Source organism: Chlamydotis macqueenii, chromosome Z (assembly GCF_036417535.1).
Source record: "Chlamydotis macqueenii isolate bChlMac1 chromosome Z, bChlMac1.mat, whole genome shotgun sequence".
Classification (NCBI taxonomy): Eukaryota; Metazoa; Chordata; class Aves; order Otidiformes; family Otididae; genus Chlamydotis; species Chlamydotis macqueenii.
Window position 1 is genome coordinate 84,005,474 of NC_141593.1, and position 24,532 is coordinate 84,030,005.

Genomic DNA, 24,532 nt, shown 5'->3' on the forward strand with positions numbered 1-24,532 from the left:
GCCTTTGGCTCACTGTAGTCACATAGGGTAAATTTTGTATGAAATCTATGTGCCCTTAGAGGGAACACGGAGTCTCAGAACTGCTACAACATCTTGTTTGTTAGCAGTTAGCCCAGCATGTCTGGGGTGATTAAGAAGAGTGGTAGAACAAAGGCAGGCCTCAAACCCCAGCTGTGAAGATAGGCCCTGAGCCATCACTTTGGAGCCAGAAAATCAAGGAAAACGCGACCTGTTCCCAAGACCACGGATGGAGATTTTAAGGAAGGGTTCCGCCAGAGAATTTGAGGAGGGCCCACTCTGACAACCCCCAAGACCACCAGAAGACCCTTGACTCAAAAGACTGAGCATGCACAAGTGGGTGGGGAATATTACAATGGTTTCCAGGAAAACTGATGATTATGTATTAGTGTTCAGGGAATTATTAATGATGATGTATGAAATCACTAAATAGATTCTGTCCAGATTTTCAGACCGGCATGTATGCTGGGTGGAAGGATCCCCCGTGCATCCAGCGCTGCAACAAAGAATGCTGCTTCTTAATGCTATATTGCTGTTCAGGAGTTTGATTCCCGATTTTGGTGACACAGCTACTGGAGAAATGAGGGAAAAGGTCATGCCAGCATCAGTCCCTGCGACCACTGACTCACCAACCCTCTACTTCATTCCTACCACTGATTTAAAAGAAATGGGGGGAGTAACAGGACTGAGTGCGCGTAGGAATTGACGGGCCGGGCGAGGAGACTGGAACCAATCATTCTATAGAATAGTAATGCACATGTATTCGAAAGCTGAATCTGTAAAGGCTTTTTGTTCAAATACACTGCAGAGGGTCCCACTTGGTGTGATCCATTTGTGGGAGACTGTAGTGGATGGGAATATGAGCAAGTGTATCGATGTAAGCAAATGCAGCAAAGTGAGTAATGCGGATGGGAATAGGGGTGAATGTATCAAAGCAAACAGGACCTGAGCACAATGGGCAAAGCGAGAGTACATGCTGAGAAGCAACGGTGTGAAGAAGTACGTGATGAAGAACAATGCTACAACGTCAATCAAAAGCGTGAAGCAAATTGGACAAATAGTGGGGTGGTAGAGATCGTGCTAATAGTTGCCCTATAGGAATAGAGATCGTAGACAAAGAGCATCCAGGTAAAGAGTATAAAACACTGCTGTAAAAATAAACTTTGGCCTTTTGGGCTCACTTGCTGTCTTGCCCGTTACTCTGTCCCACCAATATGCCACAGATGGCGCCCAAACAGGGACGCACTTAAACTTCAAAAGGAACAAGGACGGAAACTCTGAAGAGGCTTGAACAAAGCCTGCACTGGTGGCATAGCCCAGTTGAACCAGAGGCCGGAATCCAGAAACCGGGATTGAGGATCCACACATCAGAAAGCGCGCTCATCACTTGCATACAGGTGAGCAACTGGGAATCATGGGAGGGAAAATATCCTCAGATGAGATGCAAAGCATTGATGTAATGGGAAAAATGCTGAAAACGCAGGGCAGGACTGTTACCAGCCCACAGTTAATGACTTTATTAGAGTGGATTCGTGAAAATCATCCGCAATTTCCTGCAGACGGGACTTTTCAAATAGAGGCTTGGGAGAAAGTGGGCACAAGCCTTCAAAAAATCGCTGCAGCAGCTTTTTGCAGCCAAGCTTGCAAAAACTTAGCCACTTGGGTACAAATCATGCTAACCCTCGACAATGTTTCAACAGAGTCTACTAATTCTTCTTTGCCTGAGGCGTCGGCATCTCCATTACCAGACCCTCAACCTGTAAGCGTGTCCCCCTGTAACAATGGCATCTCCCCAGAAACTGGTTGGGGGGAGGGATTAGCACAGAGAACTCCGTGCCGCGGGTCGGGGCAGAAAACTCCGTGCTGTATTCCTGTTCCCCTGCAACCTGCACTTGTACACCCTGCTTCCACGCTTTTACCGTCGCTGTCGTCACCACAGTCTCGCGTGCCAGATTTGCCTCGGGTTTCACCTATCAATTCTTTTCCTGATACTGCGCTTGCTAATAACGAAACCTCTCTGGAGGTAGATGTATTTAATGTGGGTTCAAAAGACTTTGAAAAGAAACCTGATCTGTTCCCTCCTCCGTGAAATGTGAATGTTAGTCATGCAGCTGTGAATGTTGAAATGTGTGGTATCTGGGAAGAGCGTAAAAAAGAGGCAATGCAGAATGGTGACTGGCAAACTGTTTTAGCCTGTCCAGTTATGTATCAAGCTAATCAGCAGCTGGTTTCGCAGCCTCTCAGTTATGATGCTATAAAGGAGCTGCGACGGACAGTAAAGAAGGGAGGGATACATTCTTCTTTTACTACACCCTTACTTGAGGCAAAAGCAGAGTCGTATACTCTGGATCCACATGATTGGAAATTGTTAATGAAAATGGTGTTAACACCTACACAGTCCATGATTTTAAAGAAGGATGTACTGTGCAAAGTATTACAAAATTTAAATCAACAGATTCCAATAGGATATGAACAACTGGCAGGAGAAAATGCTTATAGTAACTCGCTCCTGCAGGCACAGTTCCCGAGAGAAGCGTATGCTCAAATTAGACATATTGCTCTTAGGGCAGTGAGAAAAATCCCAGCATCAAAAGGCGAAGGACCTCAATCTTTTGTTAAGGTGCTGCAAGGAGCTAATGAGCCATATGCAGATTTCATAGATCGTCTGCAAGCTACTTTCGAGCAGCAGTTCGACAATGATGATGCAAGAGGGATGTTGCTATTACAACTGGCTGTTGAAAATGCTAACAATGATTGTAAGCATGTACTGCAACCTATGAAAAACCATAATCCCTCTTTGGCTGTGTAGTAGTTCAGCCCCGATCGGGACCAGACTACGCAGTCTCTCTCTCATTCCCCCCACCCTCCGAGAGAATAGGGAGAGATAATATAAGGAAAAACAGCTCGAGGTTTGAGATAAGGACAGGGAGAAATCCTTAAAGTTACCGTTACGGGCAAAACAGACTCGACTTGGGGAAAAACACTCATTTATTTCTAAAACTAGCAGGAGAATGAGACAGGGAACAAGATAACCTCCCCCCACCCCTCCCTCTTCCCGGGCTTAACATTTTCTCTACTACCTCCTGTTGCCTTTGTTGGCGTGGCGACCTGGTTCAGGAACGGCACGGCGACCAACCCCAGGCCGCTCGGTCCATCAGCTCGCTGACACCAGTGTGGTGGACGGCAAATGGCGTTTATTGAGGGGTAACACGACCTTATATAGCTTAGGTTTACAACGTTATTTCCGTCTGCTTGCATCACAAACTGACCGCTATTGGTCATCAGGAGAGAGACCCTATCTTTCCGTACAGCGCGATATCTTCCGGTCGCCAGACCCTAGCTACCCACATTTCCCCCCTCCCTATGCGTAATTAAATTGATCAAAATATCACAGTCTTTTCCCATTCGAATGCAAACGATTTTGACTGGCCTCATGGAGAGGGAGGCAAAAGAAAAAAAGCATCCTTTCAAATCCGGAGCAGCAAGCCAAAGTGGTTCAGGTGTCATCACAGTCAGCAGGGCGTATGGATCCGCCACTGCTGGGTAGAGGTCTTCTTACTTTCCGTACGTCCAGTCCCAACGATATCTTTCCACTGAGCAAGTACACAACCTAAAGGGCTTTTCTTTAATGTTCCTCCACTCTGACCTCCTCCCATATTTACTGATTCATTCTCTGATCCTGTCTTTACTCCGTGTCCAGCAACTCAGTTGCTGTACCACCCCTTCCCCAGAGTTTGAGGGGTGCTGCCACTCCCCCAGAATCCGACTGGGCGACTACTTCCTCTCTTCCCTCAGCCCGACTTCCTCTTTCCAGCGTACACATACACAACCCTCTCTTTACTCACCTAGAACACTCGAAATTCCAGCTAAACACTGCTCACAACTTTTCATTGCAGCACTTACTTGCACTCTGGAACAAACACAGGTTTACAAGAGGTATCGCGGTGTAAAGGATACCATTCAGGGCCATCGGGGTCCCACTACAAGGGAACAAAGAAATCTACAATGACAGAACACAATAAATTGGTACCGCAACTACAAAGACGCACTTTGGATCCAGTTCAAGAATACGTACACCGTGATCTCGGATAAAAACATACTAAACGTATAGTTAAGTTAGTTCAAATATTCTGTTCTTGTTCTACGTTTTACAGCAATCGTAAAGAATATATATATCTTAAAATAGTTGTTACCTTAAAAAGATCGATTAACGGCACTTTGTGAGTAGGCGTAAAAGCGAAGGCAAGCCTAATACTGTTAGTAAACCTGAGTGAAAATACTGTGTAATCATCTTGCGATAGCGAGTGTAAGGCACGCTGGGCGGATGGTAAATGGGGAACGATTAGGGATAATTCTAAACAAACAGAACCTTAAAGCAATTGTCGGTGTTCCATGCGTTCCACTAACATGACGTTAACCGTCTCTAATCGGCTCTTGACAAACGACACGAGTCTGTTTAATATACAGGGTCCGAAGACCAATGCTAACACGATCATTGTGACTGGCCCTCCCAGGGTAGATACCAGGGTGGTTAACCACGGTGTGGCGAGTAAACCCTTTGTCCCTCGTCTGCCACCCGGACTGGGAACGCCAGCGTGGCTGTTGGGACCCAATCCGCACAGGCAATCTTTATTTCCCTCCAATCCGTGAGAGGAACTCCTTCCCCTCGCGATTCCTTTTTATTTTGGCTGGGGATATTTTTGCTTTTAATTTTATTTACCCTCGTGTCCTCCTCCTCTGAGTCTGAATCGGTTACGAGCCGCTCGCCCCAGCTCGCGGCTGTTCCGGAGTCGGAACTCGACTGACTGGTTACTTCCGGGTTCTGATGCCTGTTTGTTGGGCGCCGCCTACTTCCTTGGTGGGCGGGCCGTTCCCTCCCCCTTGGCTTGTCCCTCCGTTTTGGTTCGCCCCGCCTTCTGCTCGGCGGGCCGCTCTGATTGGCTGTCGGCGCTTCACTCACACTCCCCTCCCCTCCCCGGTCGCCCCCACCACTCTTCTCCTTCTTGTCCTCCTGCCCTTCACCTTTGTGTGCGCTTCTTAGCTCGAGCGCTTCTTCTTTGTTCCCACCGGGGACATCTTCGCCCCGCCCTCCCCCCGGGGTTCGGCGCCATTATGAGGCGCATAAGGTGGTGGTCTCGCCCGGGCTTCAGCGCCCCTGGCTTCCTCAGTTAACCCACCCCAGAAGGACAGTGCGCGCTTCTGTGCCTCCGTAATCGGGTCAGGGTTTGGGGACTGAGGGGGCGAGGGGTTCAGGGGTAGAGGGGGCGTGTCGCCCTCTTGTAAGTTTTTGGACTCCGTGGAATCCCCGCCGTTTGGGGGGTGCGGAGTCTGCGTAGCTGCCCCGACTCCCAATTTCGGAGTGACTAACAAACAGTCCCTTGCCGCCCTCCAGGTTTCCTGCTCTTGTAAGGCCTTCTGCAGGGCCTGTACGACTTTCCCCCACGACTTAAGGTTTTTCCCGCTACCCGAGGACATCGTCTCCTCGGCTAATGCTTTAGTGCATTTATCCCACACTTCAGGGTGGAGAATATCCACCGGCTGGTCAATGACCCCAATTTGTAAAAGCCTCGCAACTGCGACAGTAAAATCTTTGGGCTTACAATCAATACCCCACTGCTTATGTAATTGTGATACGACCTTCACAAGGGCTTCCATCCTCCTTGTTGGTCCGGGAGCGTCCTCCCCGCCGGGCTGGTCCTGCCGCTCCGGCCGCCGTTCACCCGTCCAGGCGACTTCCCGGGTTTCGGCACCACTTGTTGCCTTTGTTGGCGTGGCGACCTGGTTCAGGGCCTGGACTAGGCCCCACCCCCGTTGCCACGGTGCAGCCCCACGTTGCTAACGGGCGTGTCCGACCACCTCACACCTCTCTCCAGATGCGCGTTCCCATTGCCTTGGAGACCACAGTGTGAGTGGCAGCAGCCATGGTGAGAGCAGGGCCTGAGCTTGTCCTGGGCCCAGCCCTGGGGAGGGAGCCCCTCAGCGCCATGCCCAGGCCTGTGATGCTGCTCCCGAGCCCTTCTTTTGGGTACGGGCATTCTGGGCTTCGCTTTGGGCCAGCAGTGGCTGGGTATGAGCCGTGGCTGTGCTGGAGGCTGTCAGGGGCTTCCAGGCCCCTTCCACGGACCCTGGCTCCCTGTCCCCCTCCTCACCCTGTCCCAGCCATGAGAGCAGGGACATTTGGTGGCCTGGGCTGCTGTGGGAGCTCTGAGCAGCACAGTTTCTTCCCAGCACCTGAGCCATGCACACACCTCGTGTGTTTTGCTTTCTCTCCTTAGGCACCCAAAAAGAAAGGCGGGAAAAAAGGGGAAGAAAGCAAAACTCCAGCAGTGGTGGATGCTTTGTCCCCGCAGGAGATGAGCAAGGAGCAGGTGAGAGAGCCCTCATCTTCCACACCAGTCCCGCTTAGGAAGCCCAGCTCAGCACCTGGCTCCGGCAATGACAGGTGGTGGAGGGTGACAGAGACAAGCAGCTGAGGATCATTTCCCTGCCTGATGGCCAGCTGTGCTGGTGAGGGATTCTCACTGGTCCTGGAAGGAGCAGCCCCCTCGTCCCATCCTCCCTTCTGCTGGTCCGGCCCACTCTGCTCTCCATCCCTGTGCCCTCCCTGTCTTCTCCCCGACTCCATAACTCCGGCAGCCTGCTCAGCCAGCTGATGGCTCAGCTGGGAGCTCTGTGATGGCAGCCTGCTGTGCTCTTGCTCGCGGTGCCCTCAGTTGCTCCAAGTCCCCTTGTTTTGCCCAGTGTCCTACCAACAGAGGAGCAGATGGCCCTGGGCTGGGGACCTTGCTCCTTGGGAAAGATCTTGCACATCTCAGAGCAAGCAGCATGCCCAGGTGGCCAAGAAGGCCTACAGCATCCTGGATTGTCTCAGAGAGTAGCCAGGATAATTAGGGCAGTGATCGTCCCCTGTAGTCAGCACTGGTGAGGCCGCACCTCCAGTGCTGTGTTCACTTTTGGGCCCCTCACTGAAAGAAAAACATTGAGGTGCTGGAGCACACCCAAAGGAGAGCAACGACGCTGGTGAAGGGTCTGGAGCCCGAGTCCTGTGCTGGAGAAAAGGAGGCTGAGGGGAGATCTTAGTGCTCTCTACAACTACCCGAAAGGAGGTTGGAGCAGAGAGGTTGTGGGTCTCTTCTCCCAAGTAAGAAGTGGTAGGGTGAGAGGAAACCACCTTCACCCAAAGGGTTCTCAAGCATTGGAACAGGCTGCCCAGAGAAGCAGTGGAGTCACCACCCCCAGAGATATTTAAAAGGCACGCAGATGTGCTGCTTAGGGACATGGATTGGTGGTGGGCTTGGCAGTGTTGAGATAACGGTTGGACTCAGTGATATTCAAGGTCTTTTCCAACCTAAACGATTCTATGATTTGATTCTACAAATCAGTAGTATTTAGGCACCTGGGAATGGTGTTACTCCTTTTCCAGGGGCTGATGGGTTCTGTCAGGCCCTGGGCAACCCCCACAGTCCCCAGATGTCCCTGTGTCAGGGCCCGTCCCCTTCTCTCCTGCGCGCCTCCATCCCATTGATGGCCACTGTGGCCTGCCAGGTTTGTGACATGGCTTGCCACGGGTGTCTTGTGGAGGTGTCTGTCTGAGGCCTCTTTTTTCCCCTCCCTGGCTCTTCCCCTTGGCTTTGCAGCTGGAGAAGCATGTTGCGCGTCTGCGGGAGGAGCTGGACCGGGAACGGGAAGAGCGCAACTATTTCCAGCTGGAACGTGACAAGTTTCACAGCTTCTGGGAGATGACCCGCCGGCAGCTGGAGGAGCAGAAAGCAGAGTTGCGGAAGAAGGAGTGGGAGATGAAGGAGGCGGAGGAGCAGCAACAAGTGGAGCTGAAGGTGGGAGGGCAGGAGGCTGGGAGATGTTGTGAGTGCCCCAAGCTCTGTCTGAGCCTTGGGCAGCTCTGAGGAGGTGAGGGAAGGGCTAGAGGAGGAGAAGCTGGGTGAGATGCAACCCAGACGCGTCACAGATAAAAATCCCAGGTCCACATGTCTCCTGCAGAAGCCCCTCACCCAGTCTGTAGCTTGTCTTTAGGTTTACAAGCAGAAGGTGAAGCACTTGTTGCACGAACACCAAGAAAACCTCACCGAGCTGAAGGGGGAGGGCACCCTGTCCGTGAAGCGGGCCCAGAAGGATCACTGGGCCCAGGAGATGGAGCTGAGGAAGGACATGCGTTCCATGAAAATGGAGCTGAAGGAGCAGGAGCTGGCCAGTGAGGAGGCACTGAAAAACATGCACCTGGTAGGTCCCTGGCCGGGCCGGAGCCATGTATGAGCCGTGTGCATCTGCTGCAGAGGGAGGTGGTGGGGCTGCGGAGAAGGGCTTCCTGGGGCTCCCAGCTCCTGCGAAATCCCCCTCCTGCAACGGAGAGCTGTGAGAGCTGCTGGAGAACCCATGAGCTGCCGTGTGCAGAGATAACGTGGGACTGGCACCACAGCAGGGGCCTTTCCCAGGGAGCAGGAGGGAATCCTTCAGGATGCAGCTGCCTGAGGATTTGATTATGTGTCTCTGACATGTAGCTTCTCCCTAACAGAAACAAGAGGAGGAGATCACCCAGCTGCACAACAACTTTGAGAGACAGGTGAAAGGTGAGTCCGTGCGCGTAGCTCCTGCGTGACCTCCCTTTGTCAGTGTGCCAGGGGAGGCTTCTCCGAGCTCTGCTGTGCTGCCGGGCTCCGTGGCAGAGCCTCGAGCAGAAAGGGGGATGGGTTTCCCTCCAGTTCTGGCTTGTTTTCCCCGAGTTCTGGACAGTTTTCCCCAAGTTTCCAGAGGGTGCAGGCAGGGCGCCTGTTGCTCTGCTCTCCGTGGTCCCAGTGTAGCTGCTCCGCACACTGGTGGCAGCTGTGGTGACACTGCTAACAAGTGTCTTGAACTCCAGTGATGCCACAGTGGCACACGCCACTCTGGCACCTCACCTATTAATGGCACTGGGGCATGTTACGTGCGATCTCCAGGAGGTCCTCACTCAGCTCTCTGTGTGCTCCCCCAGAGATCAAGGCCAAGTACACCAACAAGATGGAAGTGCTGCGGGACGAGCTTGACTTGTGTAGAACGACCGAGGTCCACAAAGTGGAGGAGGGGAAGAACACCCAGATTGATGAGCTGATGAGGAACCACGAGAAAGCCTTCCGTGACATCAAGGACTACTACAATGATATGCGTGACAAAAACATGGCGCTCATAGACTTGCTCAAGGTACTGCCTGCCCCCCTGCCTCAGCCTGCCTGGCCTGCAGTGTCACCATTCCAGCAATGGACCGCTCCTGTGAGGATTTCACCCAGGTCTGGCCGGTTCCCAGGCGGCCGTGTGGGTGCTGCTACTCTCCCGAGGGTCTGCTGCCATTCCAGGAGTGAAGCTCTTGAGCACAGGGTCTTGCTGGGCCAGCAGCAGGAGGGTGTCCGGAGGGTTGGGGAAGCCCTGAGGACCTGGGCAGCCCCCAGGAGTTGGCACTTGTGTTTCCAAGAACAGGAGCAGATGGAGGAGATGAAGAAGAAAGGGAATCGCTTGGAAAAGGAGAAGGCACGTGTGCTGCTCCAGAACAAGCAGCTGAAGGAGCCCCTGCAGCAGGCCCGCGAGCAGCTGTCTGAGCTGCAGAAGAAGTTGGCCAACTATGACAAGGACAAGGAGGCCCTGAGGGTGAGTGCCAGCCCTGTCCTCTCCCCAGTGGCCCTGGCTCTGTCCTGGAGGCAGCCGCTCAGCAGTGACCTCTGCCACTCGGCTTGGCCAGATCCCTGAGCAAAGTCCTCCGAGTTCCTTTGGGCTTCGCTGGGTGCTTGTACGATCTCAAATGGCACTCCGGTAGCGAGAAAGTAGAGTCGCCTCCACAGCAGAGAGGAAAGGGTGTTGGTGCGGGTACTGCTTCTTTTTTCTCACCCATTTCTCTTTGCTGGTCACTCTCCTGCCTTGCCCGAACGTGTCCCCGACACCTCCCAGAGAAACCTGTGCTTTTTAACTGCCCCTTCCCACTCGCAGAACATCAGAGCCCATCTGAAACTCACCCAGAAGGAACTGAAGGCTCTTCAGTGGGAACACGAGGTCCTGAAGCAGAGGTTCAGCAAGGTGAGAGCTGCAGATGGGTCTGGGCATCCCACTTCCCTCTCCAAAACCCTGGCCCCTCCGCAGAGGGGACTGAGCAGAGAGTTTGTGCTTAGCCAAGGGCTTTCAGAAGATCTGATCCAGAGCCCTGAGATAACTGCTACTTCCAGTGAAGCTTCTCACAGCTTTGGCATCTTCCACTCAGCTCAGCAGACAGGCCTGGCCTTGTACTTGGCTAAGCAAGCGCGCACGCTCAGGTAGTCCCCTCCCAGCCAGGGAGCCACTGGCTGCAGCAGCAGTTCTGGAGCAGAGCTGTGGCGAGGGATTGTCATGGGTCAGCACCCCCGGTGGGAGCTCGCTCCCTCCTTCTGCTGGCATTTGGGGGTTGCTTCCCTTGTTTGCCATGCGGGAGTGGCTCGGGATGAGTCCCATTGTCTGAGTTCTCCCAGACTCAGCCTCTCCCCCTCCCAGCGAAGATAAATCTCTGGAGGCAAGAAGAGAGCTTGTTTGTAATTAGCAGAAATCCTCAGGAACAGGAAGACTGGTCTGAGGCCTTGTTATCGATCCATCATGAAGGCAGCAACATATTAATTGCATTCCAAAATAAGCTGTGGTGGAGAAATTGTGTCCTAATTAGGACACTTCTTAACCAGCTGTGAGCCAGGGACTCCTGCCAGCTGCGAGGAGAGGAGAGACCCTTGTGTGCTGTGGGGCCCCCTCTGAAGTGTAAACCAGTGCCCATCCAGCCATTCTGCTGTCAGAGGTGTCTCGGGCCTGGAGGGGAGGCGAGAGCAGAAGTGTGGGTGCTGAGGGAGTGCCAGCCATGAAGGGAGGGAGGGAGAGAAGCTGTGCTCCAGCACCTGCCTTCCTGTGGGCTGCAGGTGCCATGGGGAATGGCCAGGCCGTGGCTGGAGCAGGCAGGGCCAAGCCACCAGACCTGTCTGGTGCTGGCCCGGGGTTGCCGCCAGCCCGGGTGTGAAGGCACGCTGTCTTTGGGAGCAGGTGCAGGCGGAGCGAGATGAGCTCTATCAGAAGTTCACCCAAGCCACAGAAGAGGTGCAGCAGAAGACGGGCTTCAAGAACTTGCTCCTAGAGCGCAAGCTGAAAGGGCTCCTCAGCATGGTGGAGAAAAAGGATGTGGAGCTCAGTGAGGCCTTTGCAGCCTCCAACCTCGACCCGGATGCCCTCTTCTTGGTCTCCAGCAAGCTGGAGGTACTGTGTGGGGCCCGGTGAGGGCTGGCCTTGGAGGGCAGAGGCTGCCTTATGGTGAAAGCTGACCCTGAGCCATGCAAGCCCTCGTCCTCCGTGGCTGAAGCTGCCATGTCACTCATCCATGTCCCTCACCTCTGCCTGGGGCTGGCTGTCCCTGGCAGTTCTGGCTGGAAGGACATAGAGCGGTGGCCACCTGTCAGGCTGTACTGCAAGCTAAGTCCTGCTGCCAGCTCGGCCGCTGCGCAGCAGCTCCTCTGTGCACTCTGTCACACTGCTCACAGCCGCCGTGTCCCCAGGGCCGTGTAGCTGTTGCCTGATGCACCATCTCCCTTTGCAGGACTTGGTCAGTTCGAAGAACACCACCATCAGGCAGCTGCAGCTGCAGCTAGCCCAAGTCTGCAAGGTGAGGGAAGGGGATGAAGCTTCCCTGAGCCCTGCAGGTCAGGGCTGGGGCCTGGTGGGTGCTGGCTGTGGCTTGGTGGGGTGGAAATGGGAATTTCTACTCCAAGCCTTGCACCAAGTGGATGGAAGGGAACTTCCAGCAGGCCGGCTGAGCTGCTTCATGGCCTGGGCAGGAGCCAGCCCAGGCTGCGGTTTCCCCTGCAAAGGAAGGCATTTTGGGGTCCTCTCCATGCAGGGAGGTGCAGAGCGTCCATGGCAAGGCAGGGAGGTGCTGGGCTGGAGCTCAGTATCAGGCTGAGCATGGGACGCTTCTCTTGCAGGCACACAATGACATGCTGCACACGTTGGAGGCCAAGCTGAGAGCCTTTGGGATCCCCGTGGACAACCTGGGCTTTAAGCCACTGGCGAGCCCCGTGCTGGGGCAGGTGCTGGGACAGGGCCCTGCGGGACTCATCGCTGTGCCCTCCTGGCGCCAGCTGGCGCGAAGGGACCCGCTGTGCCGTGCAGGGCCTCATTGGTGCTCCGCGACAATAAACAGAGCCCAGTGAGCCTTTGGCTCACTGTAGTCACATAGGGTAAATTTTGTATGAAATCTATGTGCCCTTAGAGGGAACACGGAGTCTCAGAACTGCTACAACATCTCGTTTGTTAGCAGTTAGCCCAGCATGTCTGGGGTGATTAAGAAGAGTGGTAGAACAAAGGCAGGCCTCAAACCCCAGCTGTGAAGATAGGCCCTGAGCCATCACTTTGGAGCCAGAAAATCAAGGAAAACGCGACCTTCCCAAGACCACGGATGGAGATTTTAAGGAAGGGTTCCGCCAGAGAATTTGAGGAGGGCCCACTCTGACAACCCCCAAGACCACCAGAAGACCCTTGACTCAAAAGACTGAGCATGCACAAGTGGGTGGGGAATATTACAATGGTTTCCAGGAAAACTGATGATTATGTATTAGTGTTCAGGGAATTATTAATGATGATGTATGAAATCACTAAATAGATTCTGTCCAGATTTTCAGACCGGCATGTATGCTGGGTGGAAGGATCCCCCGTGCATCCAGCGCTGCAACAAAGAATGCTGCTTCTTAATGCTATATTGCTGTTCAGGAGTTTGATTCCCGATTTTGGTGACACAGCTACTGGAGAAATGAGGGAAAAGGTCATGCCAGCATCAGTCCCTGCGACCACTGACTCACCAACCCTCTACTTCATTCCTACCACTGATTTAAAAGAAATGGGGGGAGTAACAGGACTGAGTGCGCGTAGGAATTGACGGGCCGGGCGAGGAGACTGGAACCAATCATTCTATAGAATAGTAATGCACATGTATTCGAAAGCTGAATCTGTAAAGGCTTTTTGTTCAAATACACTGCAGAGGGTCCCACTTGGTGTGATCCATTTGTGGGAGACTGTAGTGGATGGGAATATGAGCAAGTGTATCGATGTAAGCAAATGCAGCAAAGTGAGTAATGCGGATGGGAATAGGGGTGAATGTATCAAAGCAAACAGGACCTGAGCACAATGGGCAAAGCGAGAGTACATGCTGAGAAGCAACGGTGTGAAGAAGTACGTGATGAAGAACAATGCTACAACGTCAATCAAAAGCGTGAAGCAAATTGGACAAATAGTGGGGTGGTAGAGATCGTGCTAATAGTTGCCCTATAGGAATAGAGATCGTAGACAAAGAGCATCCAGGTAAAGAGTATAAAACACTGCTGTAAAAATAAACTTTGGCCTTTTGGGCTCACTTGCTGTCTTGCCCGTTACTCTGTCCCACCAATATGCCACAGATGGCGCCCAAACAGGGACGCACTTAAACTTCAAAAGGAACAAGGACGGAAACTCTGAAGAGGCTTGAACAAAGCCTGCACTGGTGGCATAGCCCAGTTGAACCAGAGGCCGGAATCCAGAAACCGGGATTGAGGATCCACACATCAGAAAGCGCGCTCATCACTTGCATACAGGTGAGCAACTGGGAATCATGGGAGGGAAAATATCCTCAGATGAGATGCAAAGCATTGATGTAATGGGAAAAATGCTGAAAACGCAGGGCAGGACTGTTACCAGCCCACAGTTAATGACTTTATTAGAGTGGATTCGTGAAAATCATCCGCAATTTCCTGCAGACGGGACTTTTCAAATAGAGGCTTGGGAGAAAGTGGGCACAAGCCTTCAAAAAATCGCTGCAGCAGCTTTTTGCAGCCAAGCTTGCAAAAACTTAGCCACTTGGGTACAAATCATGCTAACCCTCGACAATGTTTCAACAGAGTCTACTAATTCTTCTTTGCCTGAGGCGTCGGCATCTCCATTACCAGACCCTCAACCTGTAAGCGTGTCCCCCTGTAACAATGGCATCTCCCCAGAAACTGGTTGGGGGGAGGGATTAGCACAGAGAACTCCGTGCCGCGGGTCGGGGCAGAAAACTCCGTGCTGTATTCCTGTTCCCCTGCAACCTGCACTTGTACACCCTGCTTCCACGCTTTTACCGTCGCTGTCGTCACCACAGTCTCGCGTGCCAGATTTGCCTCGGGTTTCACCTATCAATTCTTTTCCTGATACTGCGCTTGCTAATAACGAAACCTCTCTGGAGGTAGATGTATTTAATGTGGGTTCAAAAGACTTTGAAAAGAAACCTGATCTGTTCCCTCCTCCGTGAAATGTGAATGTTAGTCATGCAGCTGTGAATGTTGAAATGTGTGGTATCTGGGAAGAGCGTAAAAAAGAGGCAATGCAGAATGGTGACTGGCAAACTGTTTTAGCCTGTCCAGTTATGTATCAAGCTAATCAGCAGCTGGTTTCGCAGCCTCTCAGTTATGATGCTATAAAGGAGCTGCGACGGACAGTAAAGAAGGGAGGGATACATTCTTCTTTTACTACACCCTTACTTGAGGCAAAAGCAGAGTCGTATACTCTGGATCCACATGATTGGAAATTGTTAATGAAAATGGTGTTAACACCTACACAGTCCATGATTTTAAAGAAGGATGTACTGTGCAAAGTATTACAAAATTTAAATCAACAGATTCCAATAGGATATGAACAACTGGCAGGAGAAAATGCTTATAGTAACTCGCTCCTGCAGGCACAGTTCCCGAGAGAAGCGTATGCTCAAATTAGACATATTGCTCTTAGGGCAGTGAGAAAAATCCCAGCATCAAAAGGCGAAGGACCTCAATCTTTTGTTAAGGTGCTGCAAGGAGCTAATGAGCCATATGCAGATTTCATAGATCGTCTGCAAGCTACTTTCGAGCAGCAGTTCGACAATGATGATGCAAGAGGGATGTTGCTATTACAACTGGCTGTTGAAAATGCTAACAATGATTGTAAGCATGTACTGCAACCTATGAAAAACCATAATCCCTCTTTGGCTGTGTAGTAGTTCAGCCCCGATCGGGACCAGACTACGCAGTCTCTCTCTCATTCCCCCCACCCTCCGAGAGAATAGGGAGAGATAATATAAGGAAAAACAGCTCGAGGTTTGAGATAAGGACAGGGAGAAATCCTTAAAGTTACCGTTACGGGCAAAACAGACTCGACTTGGGGAAAAACACTCATTTATTTCTAAAACTAGCAGGAGAATGAGACAGGGAACAAGATAACCTCCCCCCACCCCTCCCTCTTCCCGGGCTTAACATTTTCTCTACTACCTCCTGTTGCCTTTGTTGGCGTGGCGACCTGGTTCAGGAACGGCACGGCGACCAACCCCAGGCCGCTCGGTCCATCAGCTCGCTGACACCAGTGTGGTGGACGGCAAATGGCGTTTATTGAGGGGTAACACGACCTTATATAGCTTAGGTTTACAACGTTATTTCCGTCTGCTTGCATCACAAACTGACCGCTATTGGTCATCAGGAGAGAGACCCTATCTTTCCGTACAGCGCGATATCTTCCGGTCGCCAGACCCTAGCTACCCACATTTCCCCCCTCCCTATGCGTAATTAAATTGATCAAAATATCACAGTCTTTTCCCATTCGAATGCAAACGATTTTGACTGGCCTCATGGAGAGGGAGGCAAAAGAAAAAAAGCGTCCTTTCAAATCCGGAGCAGCAAGCCAAAGTGGTTCAGGTGTCATCACAGTCAGCAGGGCGTATGGATCCGCCACTGCTGGGTAGAGGTCTTCTTACTTTCCGTACGTCCAGTCCCAACGATATCTTTCCAGTGAGCAAGTACACAACCTAAAGGGCTTTTCTTTAATGTTCCTCCACTCTGACCTCCTCCCATATTTACTGATTCATTCTCTGATCCTGTCTTTACTCCGTGTCCAGCAACTCAGTTGCTGTACCACCCCTTCCCCAGAGTTTGAGGGGTGCTGCCACTCCCCCAGAATCCGACTGGGCGACTACTTCCTCTCTTCCCTCAGCCCGACTTCCTCTTTCCAGCGTACACATACACAACCCTCTCTTTACTCACCTAGAACACTCGAAATTCCAGCTAAACACTGCTCACAACTTTTCATTGCAGCACTTACTTGCACTCTGGAACAAACACAGGTTTACAAGAGGTATCGCGGTGTAAAGGATACCATTCAGGGCCATCGGGGTCCCACTACAAGGGAACAAAGAAATCTACAATGACAGAACACAATAAATTCGTACCGCAACTACAAAGACGCACTTTGGATCCAGTTCAAGAATACGTACACCGTGATCTCGGATAAAAACATACTAAACGTATAGTTAAGTTAGTTCAAATATTCTGTTCTTGTTCTACGTTTTACAGCAATCGTAAAGAATATATATATCTTAAAATAGTTGTTACCTTAAAAAGATCGATTAACGGCACTTTGTGAGTAGGCGTAAAAGCGAAGGCAAGCCTAATACTGTTAGTAAACCTGAGTGAAAATACTGTGTAATCATCTCGCGATAGCGAGTGTAAGGCACGCTGGGCGGATGGTAAATGGGGAACGATTAGGGATAATTCTAAACAAACAGAACCTTAAAGCAATTGTCGGTGTTCCATGCGTTCCACTAACATGACGTTAACCGTCTCTAATCGGCTCTTGACAAACGACACGAGTCTGTTTAATATACAGGGTCCGAAGACCAATGCTAACACGATCATTGTGACTGGCCCTCCCAGGGTAGATACCAGGGTGGTTAACCACGGTGTGGCGAGTAAACCCTTTGTCCCCCGTCTGCCACCCGGACCGGGAACGCCAGCGTGGCTGTTGGGACCCAATCCGCACAGGCAATCTTTATTTCCCTCCAATCCGTGAGAGGAACTCCTTCCCCTCGCGATTCCTTTTTATTTTGGCTGGGGATATTTTTGCTTTTAATTTTATTTACCCTCGTGTCCTCCTCCTCTGAGTCTGAATCGGTTACGAGCCGCTCGCCCCAGCTCGCGGCTGTTCCGGAGTCGGAACTCGACTGACTGGTTACTTCCGGGTTCTGATGCCTGTTTGTTGGGCGCCGCCTACTTCCTTGGTGGGCGGGCCGTTCCCTCCCCCTTGGCTTGTCCCTCCGTTTTGGTTCGCCCCGCCTTCTGCTCAGCGGGCCGCTCTGATTGGCTGTCGGCGCTTCACTCACACTCCCCTCCCCTCCCCGGTCGCCCCCACCACTCTTCTCCTTCTTGTCCTCCTGCCCTTCACCTTTGTGTGCGCTTCTTAGCTCGAGCGCTTCTTCTTTGTTCCCACCGGGGACATCTTCGCCCCGCCCTCCCCCCGGGGTTCGGCGCCATTATGAGGCGCATAAGGTGGTGGTCTCGCCCGGGCTTCAGCGCCCCTGGCTTCCTCAGTTAACCCACCCCAGAAGGACAGTGCGCGCTTCTGTGCCTCCGTAATCGGGTCAGGGTTTGGGGACTGAGGGGGCGAGGGGTTCAGGGGTAGAGGGGGCGTGTCGCCCTCTTGTAAGTTTTTGGACTCCGTGGAATCACCGCCGTTTGGGGGGTGCGGAGTCTGCGTAGCTGCCCCGACTCCCAATTTCGGAGTGACTAACAAACAGTCCCTTGCCGCCCTCCAGGTTTCCTGCTCTTGTAAGGCCTTCTGCAGGGCCTGTACGACTTTCCCCCACGACTTAAGGTTTTTCCCGCTACCCGAGGACATCGTCTCCTCGGCTAATGCTTTAGTGCATTTATCCCACACTTCAGGGTGGAGAATATCCACCGGCTGGTCAATGACCCCAATTTGTAAAAGCCTCGCAACTGCGACAGTAAAATCTTTGGGCTTACAATCAATACCCCACTGCTTATGTAATTGTGATACGACCTTCACAAGGGCTTCCATCCTCCTTGTTGGTCCGGGAGCGTCCTCCCCGCCGGGCTGGTCCTGCCGCTCCGGCCGCCGTTCACCCGTCCAGGCGACTTCCCGGGTTTCGGCACCACTTGTTGCCTTTGTTGGCGTGGCGACCTGGTTCAGGGCCTGGACTAGGCCCCACCCCCGTTGCCACGGTGCAGCCCCACGTTGCTAACGGGCGTGTCCGACCACCTCACACCTCTCTCCAGATGCGCGTTCCCATTGCCTTGGAGACCACAGTGTGAGTGGCAGCAGCCATGGTGAGAGCAGGGCCTGAGCTTGTCCTGGGCCCAGCCCTGGGGAGGGAGCCCCTCAGCGCCATGCCCAGGCCTGTGATGCTGCTCCCGAGCCCTTCTTTTGGGTACGGGCATTCTGGGCTTCGCTTTGGGCCAGCAGTGGCTGGGTATGAGCCGTGGCTGTGCTGGAGGCTGTCAGGGGCTTCCAGGCCCCTTCCACGGACCCTGGCTCCCTGTCCCCCTCCTCACCCTGTCCCAGCCATGAGAGCAGGGACATTTGGTGGCCTGGGCTGCTGTGGGAGCTCTGAGCAGCACAGTTTCTTCCCAGCACCTGAGCCATGCACACACCTCGTGTGTTTTGCTTTCTCTCCTTAGGCACCCAAAAAGAAAGGCGGGAAAAAAGGGGAAGAAAGCAAAACTCCAGCAGTGGTGGATGCTTTGTCCCCGCAGGAGATGAGCAAGGAGCAGGTGAGAGAGCCCTCATCTTCCACACCAGTCCCGCTTAGGAAGCCCAGCTCAGCACCTGGCTCCGGCAATGACAGGTGGCGGAGGGTGACAGAGACAAGCAGCTGAGGATCATTTCCCTGCCTGATGGCCAGCTGTGCTGGTGAGGGATTCTCACTGGTCCTGGAAGGAGCAGCCCCCTCGTCCCATCCTCCCTTCTGCTGGTCCGGCCCACTCTGCTCTCCAGCCCTGTGCCCTCCCTGTCTTCTCCCCGACTCCATAACTCCGGCAGCCTGCTCAGCCAGCTGATGGCTCAGCTGGGAGCTCTGTGATGGCAGCCTGCTGTGCTCTTGCTCGCGGTGCCCTCAGTTGCTCCAAGTCCCCTTGTTTTGCCCAGTGTCCTACCAACAGAGGAGCAGATGGCCTTGGGCTGGGGACCTTGCTCCTTGGGAAAGATCTTGCACATCTCAGAGCAAGCAGCATGCCCAGGTGGCCAAGAAGGCCTACAGCATCCTGGATTGTCTCAGAGAGTAGCCAGGATAATTAGGGCAGTGATCGTCCCCTGTAGTCAGCACTGGTGAGGCCGCACCTCCAGTGCTGTGTTCACTTTTGGGCCCCTCACTGAAAGAAAAACATTGAGGTGCTGGAGCACACCCAAAGGAGAGCAACGACGCTGGTGAAGGGTCTGGAGCCCGAGTCCTGTGCTGGAGAAAAGGAGGCTGAGGGGAGATCTTAGTGCTCTCTACAACTACCCGAAAGGAGGTTGGAGCAGAGAGGTTGTGGGTCTCTTCTCCCAAGTAAGAAGTGGTAGGGTGAGAGGAAACCACCTTCACCCAAAGGGTTCTCAAGCATTGGAACAGGCTGCCCAGAGAAGCAGTGGAGTCACCACCCCCAGAGATATTTAAAAGGCACGCAGATGTGCTGCTTAGGGACATGGATTGGTGGTGGCCTTGGCAGTGTTGAGATAACGGTTGGACTCAGTGATATTCAAGGTCTTTTCCAACCTAAACGATTCTATGATTTGATTCTACAAATCAGTAGTATTTAGGCACCTGGGAATGGTGTTACTCCTTTTCCAGGGGCTGATGGGTTCTGTCAGGCCCTGGGCAACCCCCACAGTCCCCAGATGTCCCTGTGTCAGGGCCCGTCCCCTTCTCTCCTGCGCGCCTCCATCCCATTGATGGCCACTGTGGTCTGCCAGGTTTGTGACATGGCTTGCCACGGGTGTCTTGTGGAGGTGTCTGTCTGAGGCCTCTTTTTTCCCCTCCCTGGCTCTTCCCCTTGGCTTTGCAGCTGGAGAAGCATGTTGCGCGTCTGCGGGAGGAGCTGGACCGGGAACGGGAAGAGCGCAACTATTTCCAGCTGGAACGTGACAAGTTTCACAGCTTCTGGGAGATGACCCGCCGGCAGCTGGAGGAGCAGAAAGCAGAGTTGCGGAAGAAGGAGTGGGAGATGAAGGAGGCGGAGGAGCAGCAACAAGTGGAGCTGAAGGTGGGAGGGCAGGAGGCTGGGAGATGTTGTGAGTGCCCCAAGCTCTGTCTGAGCCTTGGGCAGCTCTGAGGAGGTGAGGGAAGGGCTAGAGGAGGAGAAGCTGGGTGAGATGCAACCCAGACGCGTCACAGATAAAAATCCCAGGTCCACATGTCTCCTGCAGAAGCCCCTCACCCAGTCTGTAGCTTGTCTTTAGGTTTACAAGCAGAAGGTGAAGCACTTGTTGCACGAACACCAAGAAAACCTCACCGAGCTGAAGGGGGAGGGCACCCTGTCCGTGAAGCGGGCCCAGAAGGATCACTGGGCCCAGGAGATGGAGCTGAGGAAGGACATGCGTTCCATGAAAATGGAGCTGAAGGAGCAGGAGCTGGCCAGTGAGGAGGCACTGAAAAACATGCACCTGGTAGGTCCCTGGCCGGGCCGGAGCCATGTATGAGCCGTGTGCATCTGCTGCAGAGGGAGGTGGTGGGGCTGCGGAGAAGGGCTTCCTGGGGCTCCCAGCTCCTGCGAAATCCCCCTCCTGCAACGGAGAGCTGTGAGAGCTGCTGGAGAACCCATGAGCTGCCGTGTGCAGAGATAACGTGGGACTGGCACCACAGCAGGGGCCTTTCCCAGGGAGCAGGAGGGAATCCTTCAGGATGCAGCTGCCTGAGGATTTGATTATGTGTCTCTGACATGTAGCTTCTCCCTAACAGAAACAAGAGGAGGAGATCACCCAGCTGCACAACAACTTTGAGAGACAGGTGAAAGGTGAGTCCGTGCGCGTAGCTCCTGCGTGACCTCCCTTTGTCAGTGTGCCAGGGGAGGCTTCTCCGAGCTCTGCTGTGCTGCCGGGCTCCGTGGCAGAGCCTCGAGCAGAAAGGGGGATGGGTTTCCCTCCAGTTCTGGCTTGTTTTCCCCGAGTTCTGGACAGTTTTCCCCAAGTTTCCAGAGGGTGCAGGCAGGGCGCCTGTTGCTCTGCTCTCCGTGGTCCCAGTGTAGCTGCTCCGCACACTGGTGGCAGCTGTGGTGACACTGCTAACAAGTGTCTTGAACTCCAGTGATGCCACAGTGGCACACGCCACTCTGGCACCTCACCTATTAATGGCACTGGGCGATCTCCAGGAGGTCCTCACTCAGCTCTCTGTGTGCTCCCCCAGAGATCAAGGCCAAGTACACCAACAAGATGGAAGTGCTGCGGGACGAGCTTGACTTGTGTAGAACGACCGAGGTCCACAAAGTGGAGGAGGGGAAGAACACCCAGATTGATGAGCTGATGAGGAACCACGAGAAAGCCTTCCGTGACATCAAGGACTACTACAATGATATGCGTGACAAAAACATGGCGCTCATAGACTTGCTCAAGGTACTGCCTGCCCCCCTGCCTCAGCCTGCCTGGCCTGCAGTGTCACCATTCCAGCAATGGACCGCTCCTGTGAGGATTTCACCCAGGTCTGGCCGGTTCCCAGGCGGCCGTGTGGGTGCTGCTACTCTCCCGAGGGTCTGCTGCCATTCCAGGAGTGAAGCTCTTGAGCACAGGGTCTTGCTGGGCCAGCAGCAGGAGGGTGTCCGGAGGGTTGGGGAAGCCCTGAGGACCTGGGCAGCCCCCAGGAGTTGGCACTTGTGTTTCCAAGAACAGGAGCAGATGGAGGAGATGAAGAAGAAAGGGAATCGCTTGGAAAAGGAGAAGGCACGTGTGCTGCTCCAGAACAAGCAGCTGAAGGAGCCCCTGCAGCAGGCCCGCGAGCAGCTGTCTGAGCTGCAGAAGAAGTTGGCCAACTATGACAAGGACAAGGAGGCCCTGAGGGTGAGTGCCAGCCCTGTCCTCTCCCCAGTGGCCCTGGCTCTGTCCTGGAGGCAGCCGCTCAGCAGTGACCTCTGCCACTCGGCTTGGCCAGATCCCTGAGCAAAGTCCTCCGAGTTCCTTTGGGCTTCGCTGGGTGCTTGTACGATCTCAAATGGCACTCCGGTAGCGAGAAAGTAGAGTCGCCTCCACAGCAGAGAGGAAAGGGTGTTGGTGCGGGTACTGCTTCTTTTTTCTCACCCATTTCTCTTTGCTGGTCACTCTCCTGCCTTGCCCGAACGTGTCCCCGACACCTCCCAGAGAAACCTGTGCTTTTTAACTGCCCCTTCCCACTCGCAGAACATCAGAGCCCATCTGAAACTCACCCAGAAGGAACTGAAGGCTCTTCAGTGGGAACACGAGGTCCTGAAGCAGAGGTTCAGCAAGGTGAGAGCTGCAGATGGGTCTGGGCATCCCACTTCCCTCTCCAAAACCCTGGCCCCTCCGCAGAGGGCTGGTCATGGGGACTGAGCAGAGAGTTTGTGCTTAGCCAAGGGCTTTCAGAAGATCTGATCCAGAGCCCTGAGATAACTGCTACTTCCAGTGAAGCTTCTCACAGCTTTGGCATCTTCCACTCAGCTCAGCAGACAGGCCTGGCCTTGTACTTGGCTAAGCAAGCGCGCACGCTCAGGTAGTCCCCTCCCAGCCAGGGAGCCACTGGCTGCAGCAGCAGTTCTGGAGCAGAGCTGTGGCGAGGGATTGTCATGGGTCAGCAACCCCGGTGGGAGCTCGCTCCCTCCTTCTGCTGGCATTTGGGGGTTGCTTCCCTTGTTTGCCATGCGGGAGTGGCTCGGGATGAGTCCCATTGTCTGAGTTCTCCCAGACTCAGCCTCTCCCCCTCCCAGCGAAGATAAATCTCTGGAGGCAAGAAGAGAGCTTGTTTGTAATTAGCAGAAATCCTCAGGAACAGGAAGACTGGTCTGAGGCCTTGTTATCGATCCATCATGAAGGCAGCAACATATTAATTGCATTCCAAAATAAGCTGTGGTGGAGAAATTGTGTCCTAATTAGGACACTTCTTAACCAGCTGTGAGCCAGGGACTCCTGCCAGCTGCGAGGAGAGGAGAGACCCTTGTGTGCTGTGGGGCCCCCTCTGAAGTGTAAACCAGTGCCCATCCAGCCATTCTGCTGTCAGAGGTGTCTCGGGCCTGGAGGGGAGGCGAGAGCAGAAGTGTGGGTGCTGAGGGAGTGCCAGCCATGAAGGGAGGGAGGGAGAGAAGCTGTGCTCCAGCACCTGCCTTCCTGTGGGCTGCAGGTGCCATGGGGAATGGCCAGGCCGTGGCTGGAGCAGGCAGGGCCAAGCCACCAGACCTGTCTGGTGCTGGCCCGGGGTTGCCGCCAGCCCGGGTGTGAAGGCACGCTGTCTTTGGGAGCAGGTGCAGGCGGAGCGAGATGAGCTCTATCAGAAGTTCACCCAAGCCACAGAAGAGGTGCAGCAGAAGACGGGCTTCAAGAACTTGCTCCTAGAGCGCAAGCTGAAAGGGCTCCTCAGCATGGTGGAGAAAAAGGATGTGGAGCTCAGTGAGGCCTTTGCAGCCTCCAACCTCGACCCGGATGCCCTCTTCTTGGTCTCCAGCAAGCTGGAGGTACTGTGTGGGGCCCGGTGAGGGCTGGCCTTGGAGGGCAGAGGCTGCCTTATGGTGAAAGCTGACCCTGAGCCATGCAAGCCCTCGTCCTCCGTGGCTGAAGCTGCCATGTCACTCATCCATGTCCCTCACCTCTGCCTGGGGCTGGCTGTCCCTGGCAGTTCTGGCTGGAAGGACATAGAGCGGTGGCCACCTGTCAGGCTGTACTGCAAGCTAAGTCCTGCTGCCAGCTCGGCCGCTGCGCAGCAGCTCCTCTGTGCACTCTGTCACACTGCTCACAGCCGCCGTGTCCCCAGGGCCGTGTAGCTGTTGCCTGATGCACCATCTCCCTTTGCAGGACTTGGTCAGTTCGAAGAACACCACCATCAGGCAGCTGCAGCTGCAGCTAGCCCAAGTCTGCAAGGTGAGGGAAGGGGATGAAGCTTCCCTGAGCCCTGCAGGTCAGGGCTGGGGCCTGGTGGGTGCTGGCTGTGGCTTGGTGGGGTGGAAATGGGAATTTCTACTCCAAGCCTTGCACCAAGTGGATGGAAGGGAACTTCCAGCAGGCCGGCTGAGCTGCTTCATGGCCTGGGCAGGAGCCAGCCCAGGCTGCGGTTTCCCCTGCAAAGGAAGGCATTTTGGGGTCCTCTCCATGCAGGGAGGTGCAGAGCGTCCATGGCAAGGCAGGGAGGTGCTGGGCTGGAGCTCGGTATCAGGCTGAGCATGGGACGCTTCTCTTGCAGGCACACAATGACATGCTGCACACGTTGGAGGCCAAGCTGAGAGCCTTTGGGATCCCCGTGGACAACCTGGGCTTTAAGCCACTGGCGAGCCCCGTGCTGGGGCAGGTGCTGGGACAGGGCCCTGCGGGACTCATCGCTGTGCCCTCCTGGCGCCAGCTGGCGCGAAGGGACCCGCTGTGCCGTGCAGGGCCTCATTGGTGCTCCGCGACAATAAACAGAGCCCAGTGAGCCTTTGGCTCACTGTAGTCACATAGGGTAAATTTTGTATGAAATCTATGTGCCCTTAGAGGGAACACGGAGTCTCAGAACTGCTACAACATCTCGTTTGTTAGCAGTTAG

At 54.0% G+C, this 24,532-nt stretch overlaps 2 protein-coding genes across 2 annotated transcripts; both read left to right on the forward strand.

The window, feature by feature from the left end:
• Nucleotides 1-6,299: 6,299 nt before the first annotated feature.
• On the forward strand, nucleotides 6,300-12,323 carry LOC147596470 (dynein regulatory complex subunit 4-like). Its single transcript, XM_086771421.1, has 11 exons — nucleotides 6,300-6,386; nucleotides 7,656-7,853; nucleotides 8,050-8,256; nucleotides 8,549-8,603; nucleotides 9,005-9,210; nucleotides 9,484-9,651; nucleotides 9,988-10,074; nucleotides 11,053-11,262; nucleotides 11,600-11,665; nucleotides 11,985-12,160; nucleotides 12,272-12,323. Exons 1-11 carry the CDS (start codon nucleotides 6,372-6,374, stop codon nucleotides 12,321-12,323), a joined length of 1,440 nt encoding a protein of 479 aa, XP_086627547.1. The 5' UTR covers nucleotides 6,300-6,371.
• Nucleotides 12,324-18,509: 6,186 nt separating this feature from the next.
• On the forward strand, nucleotides 18,510-24,532 carry LOC147596471 (dynein regulatory complex subunit 4-like). Its single transcript, XM_086771422.1, has 11 exons — nucleotides 18,510-18,596; nucleotides 19,866-20,063; nucleotides 20,260-20,466; nucleotides 20,759-20,813; nucleotides 21,203-21,408; nucleotides 21,682-21,849; nucleotides 22,186-22,272; nucleotides 23,262-23,471; nucleotides 23,809-23,874; nucleotides 24,194-24,369; nucleotides 24,481-24,532. Exons 1-11 carry the CDS (start codon nucleotides 18,582-18,584, stop codon nucleotides 24,530-24,532), a joined length of 1,440 nt encoding a protein of 479 aa, XP_086627548.1. The 5' UTR covers nucleotides 18,510-18,581.

Bases quoted from the DNA above. Each gene is read 5' to 3' on its own strand.
- LOC147596470 (XM_086771421.1), top strand. The intron at 10,075-11,052 runs GTGAGAGCTGCA...CTTTGGGAGCAG, and splicing joins TGAAGCAGAGGTTCAGCAAG to GTGCAGGCGGAGCGAGATGA. The intron at 12,161-12,271 runs GTGCCGTGCAGG...ATGTGCCCTTAG, and splicing joins CTGGCGCGAAGGGACCCGCT to AGGGAACACGGAGTCTCAGA.
- LOC147596471 (XM_086771422.1), top strand. The intron at 20,467-20,758 runs GTAGGTCCCTGG...TCTCCCTAACAG, and splicing joins CACTGAAAAACATGCACCTG to AAACAAGAGGAGGAGATCAC. The intron at 21,409-21,681 runs GTACTGCCTGCC...TTCCAAGAACAG, and splicing joins CGCTCATAGACTTGCTCAAG to GAGCAGATGGAGGAGATGAA.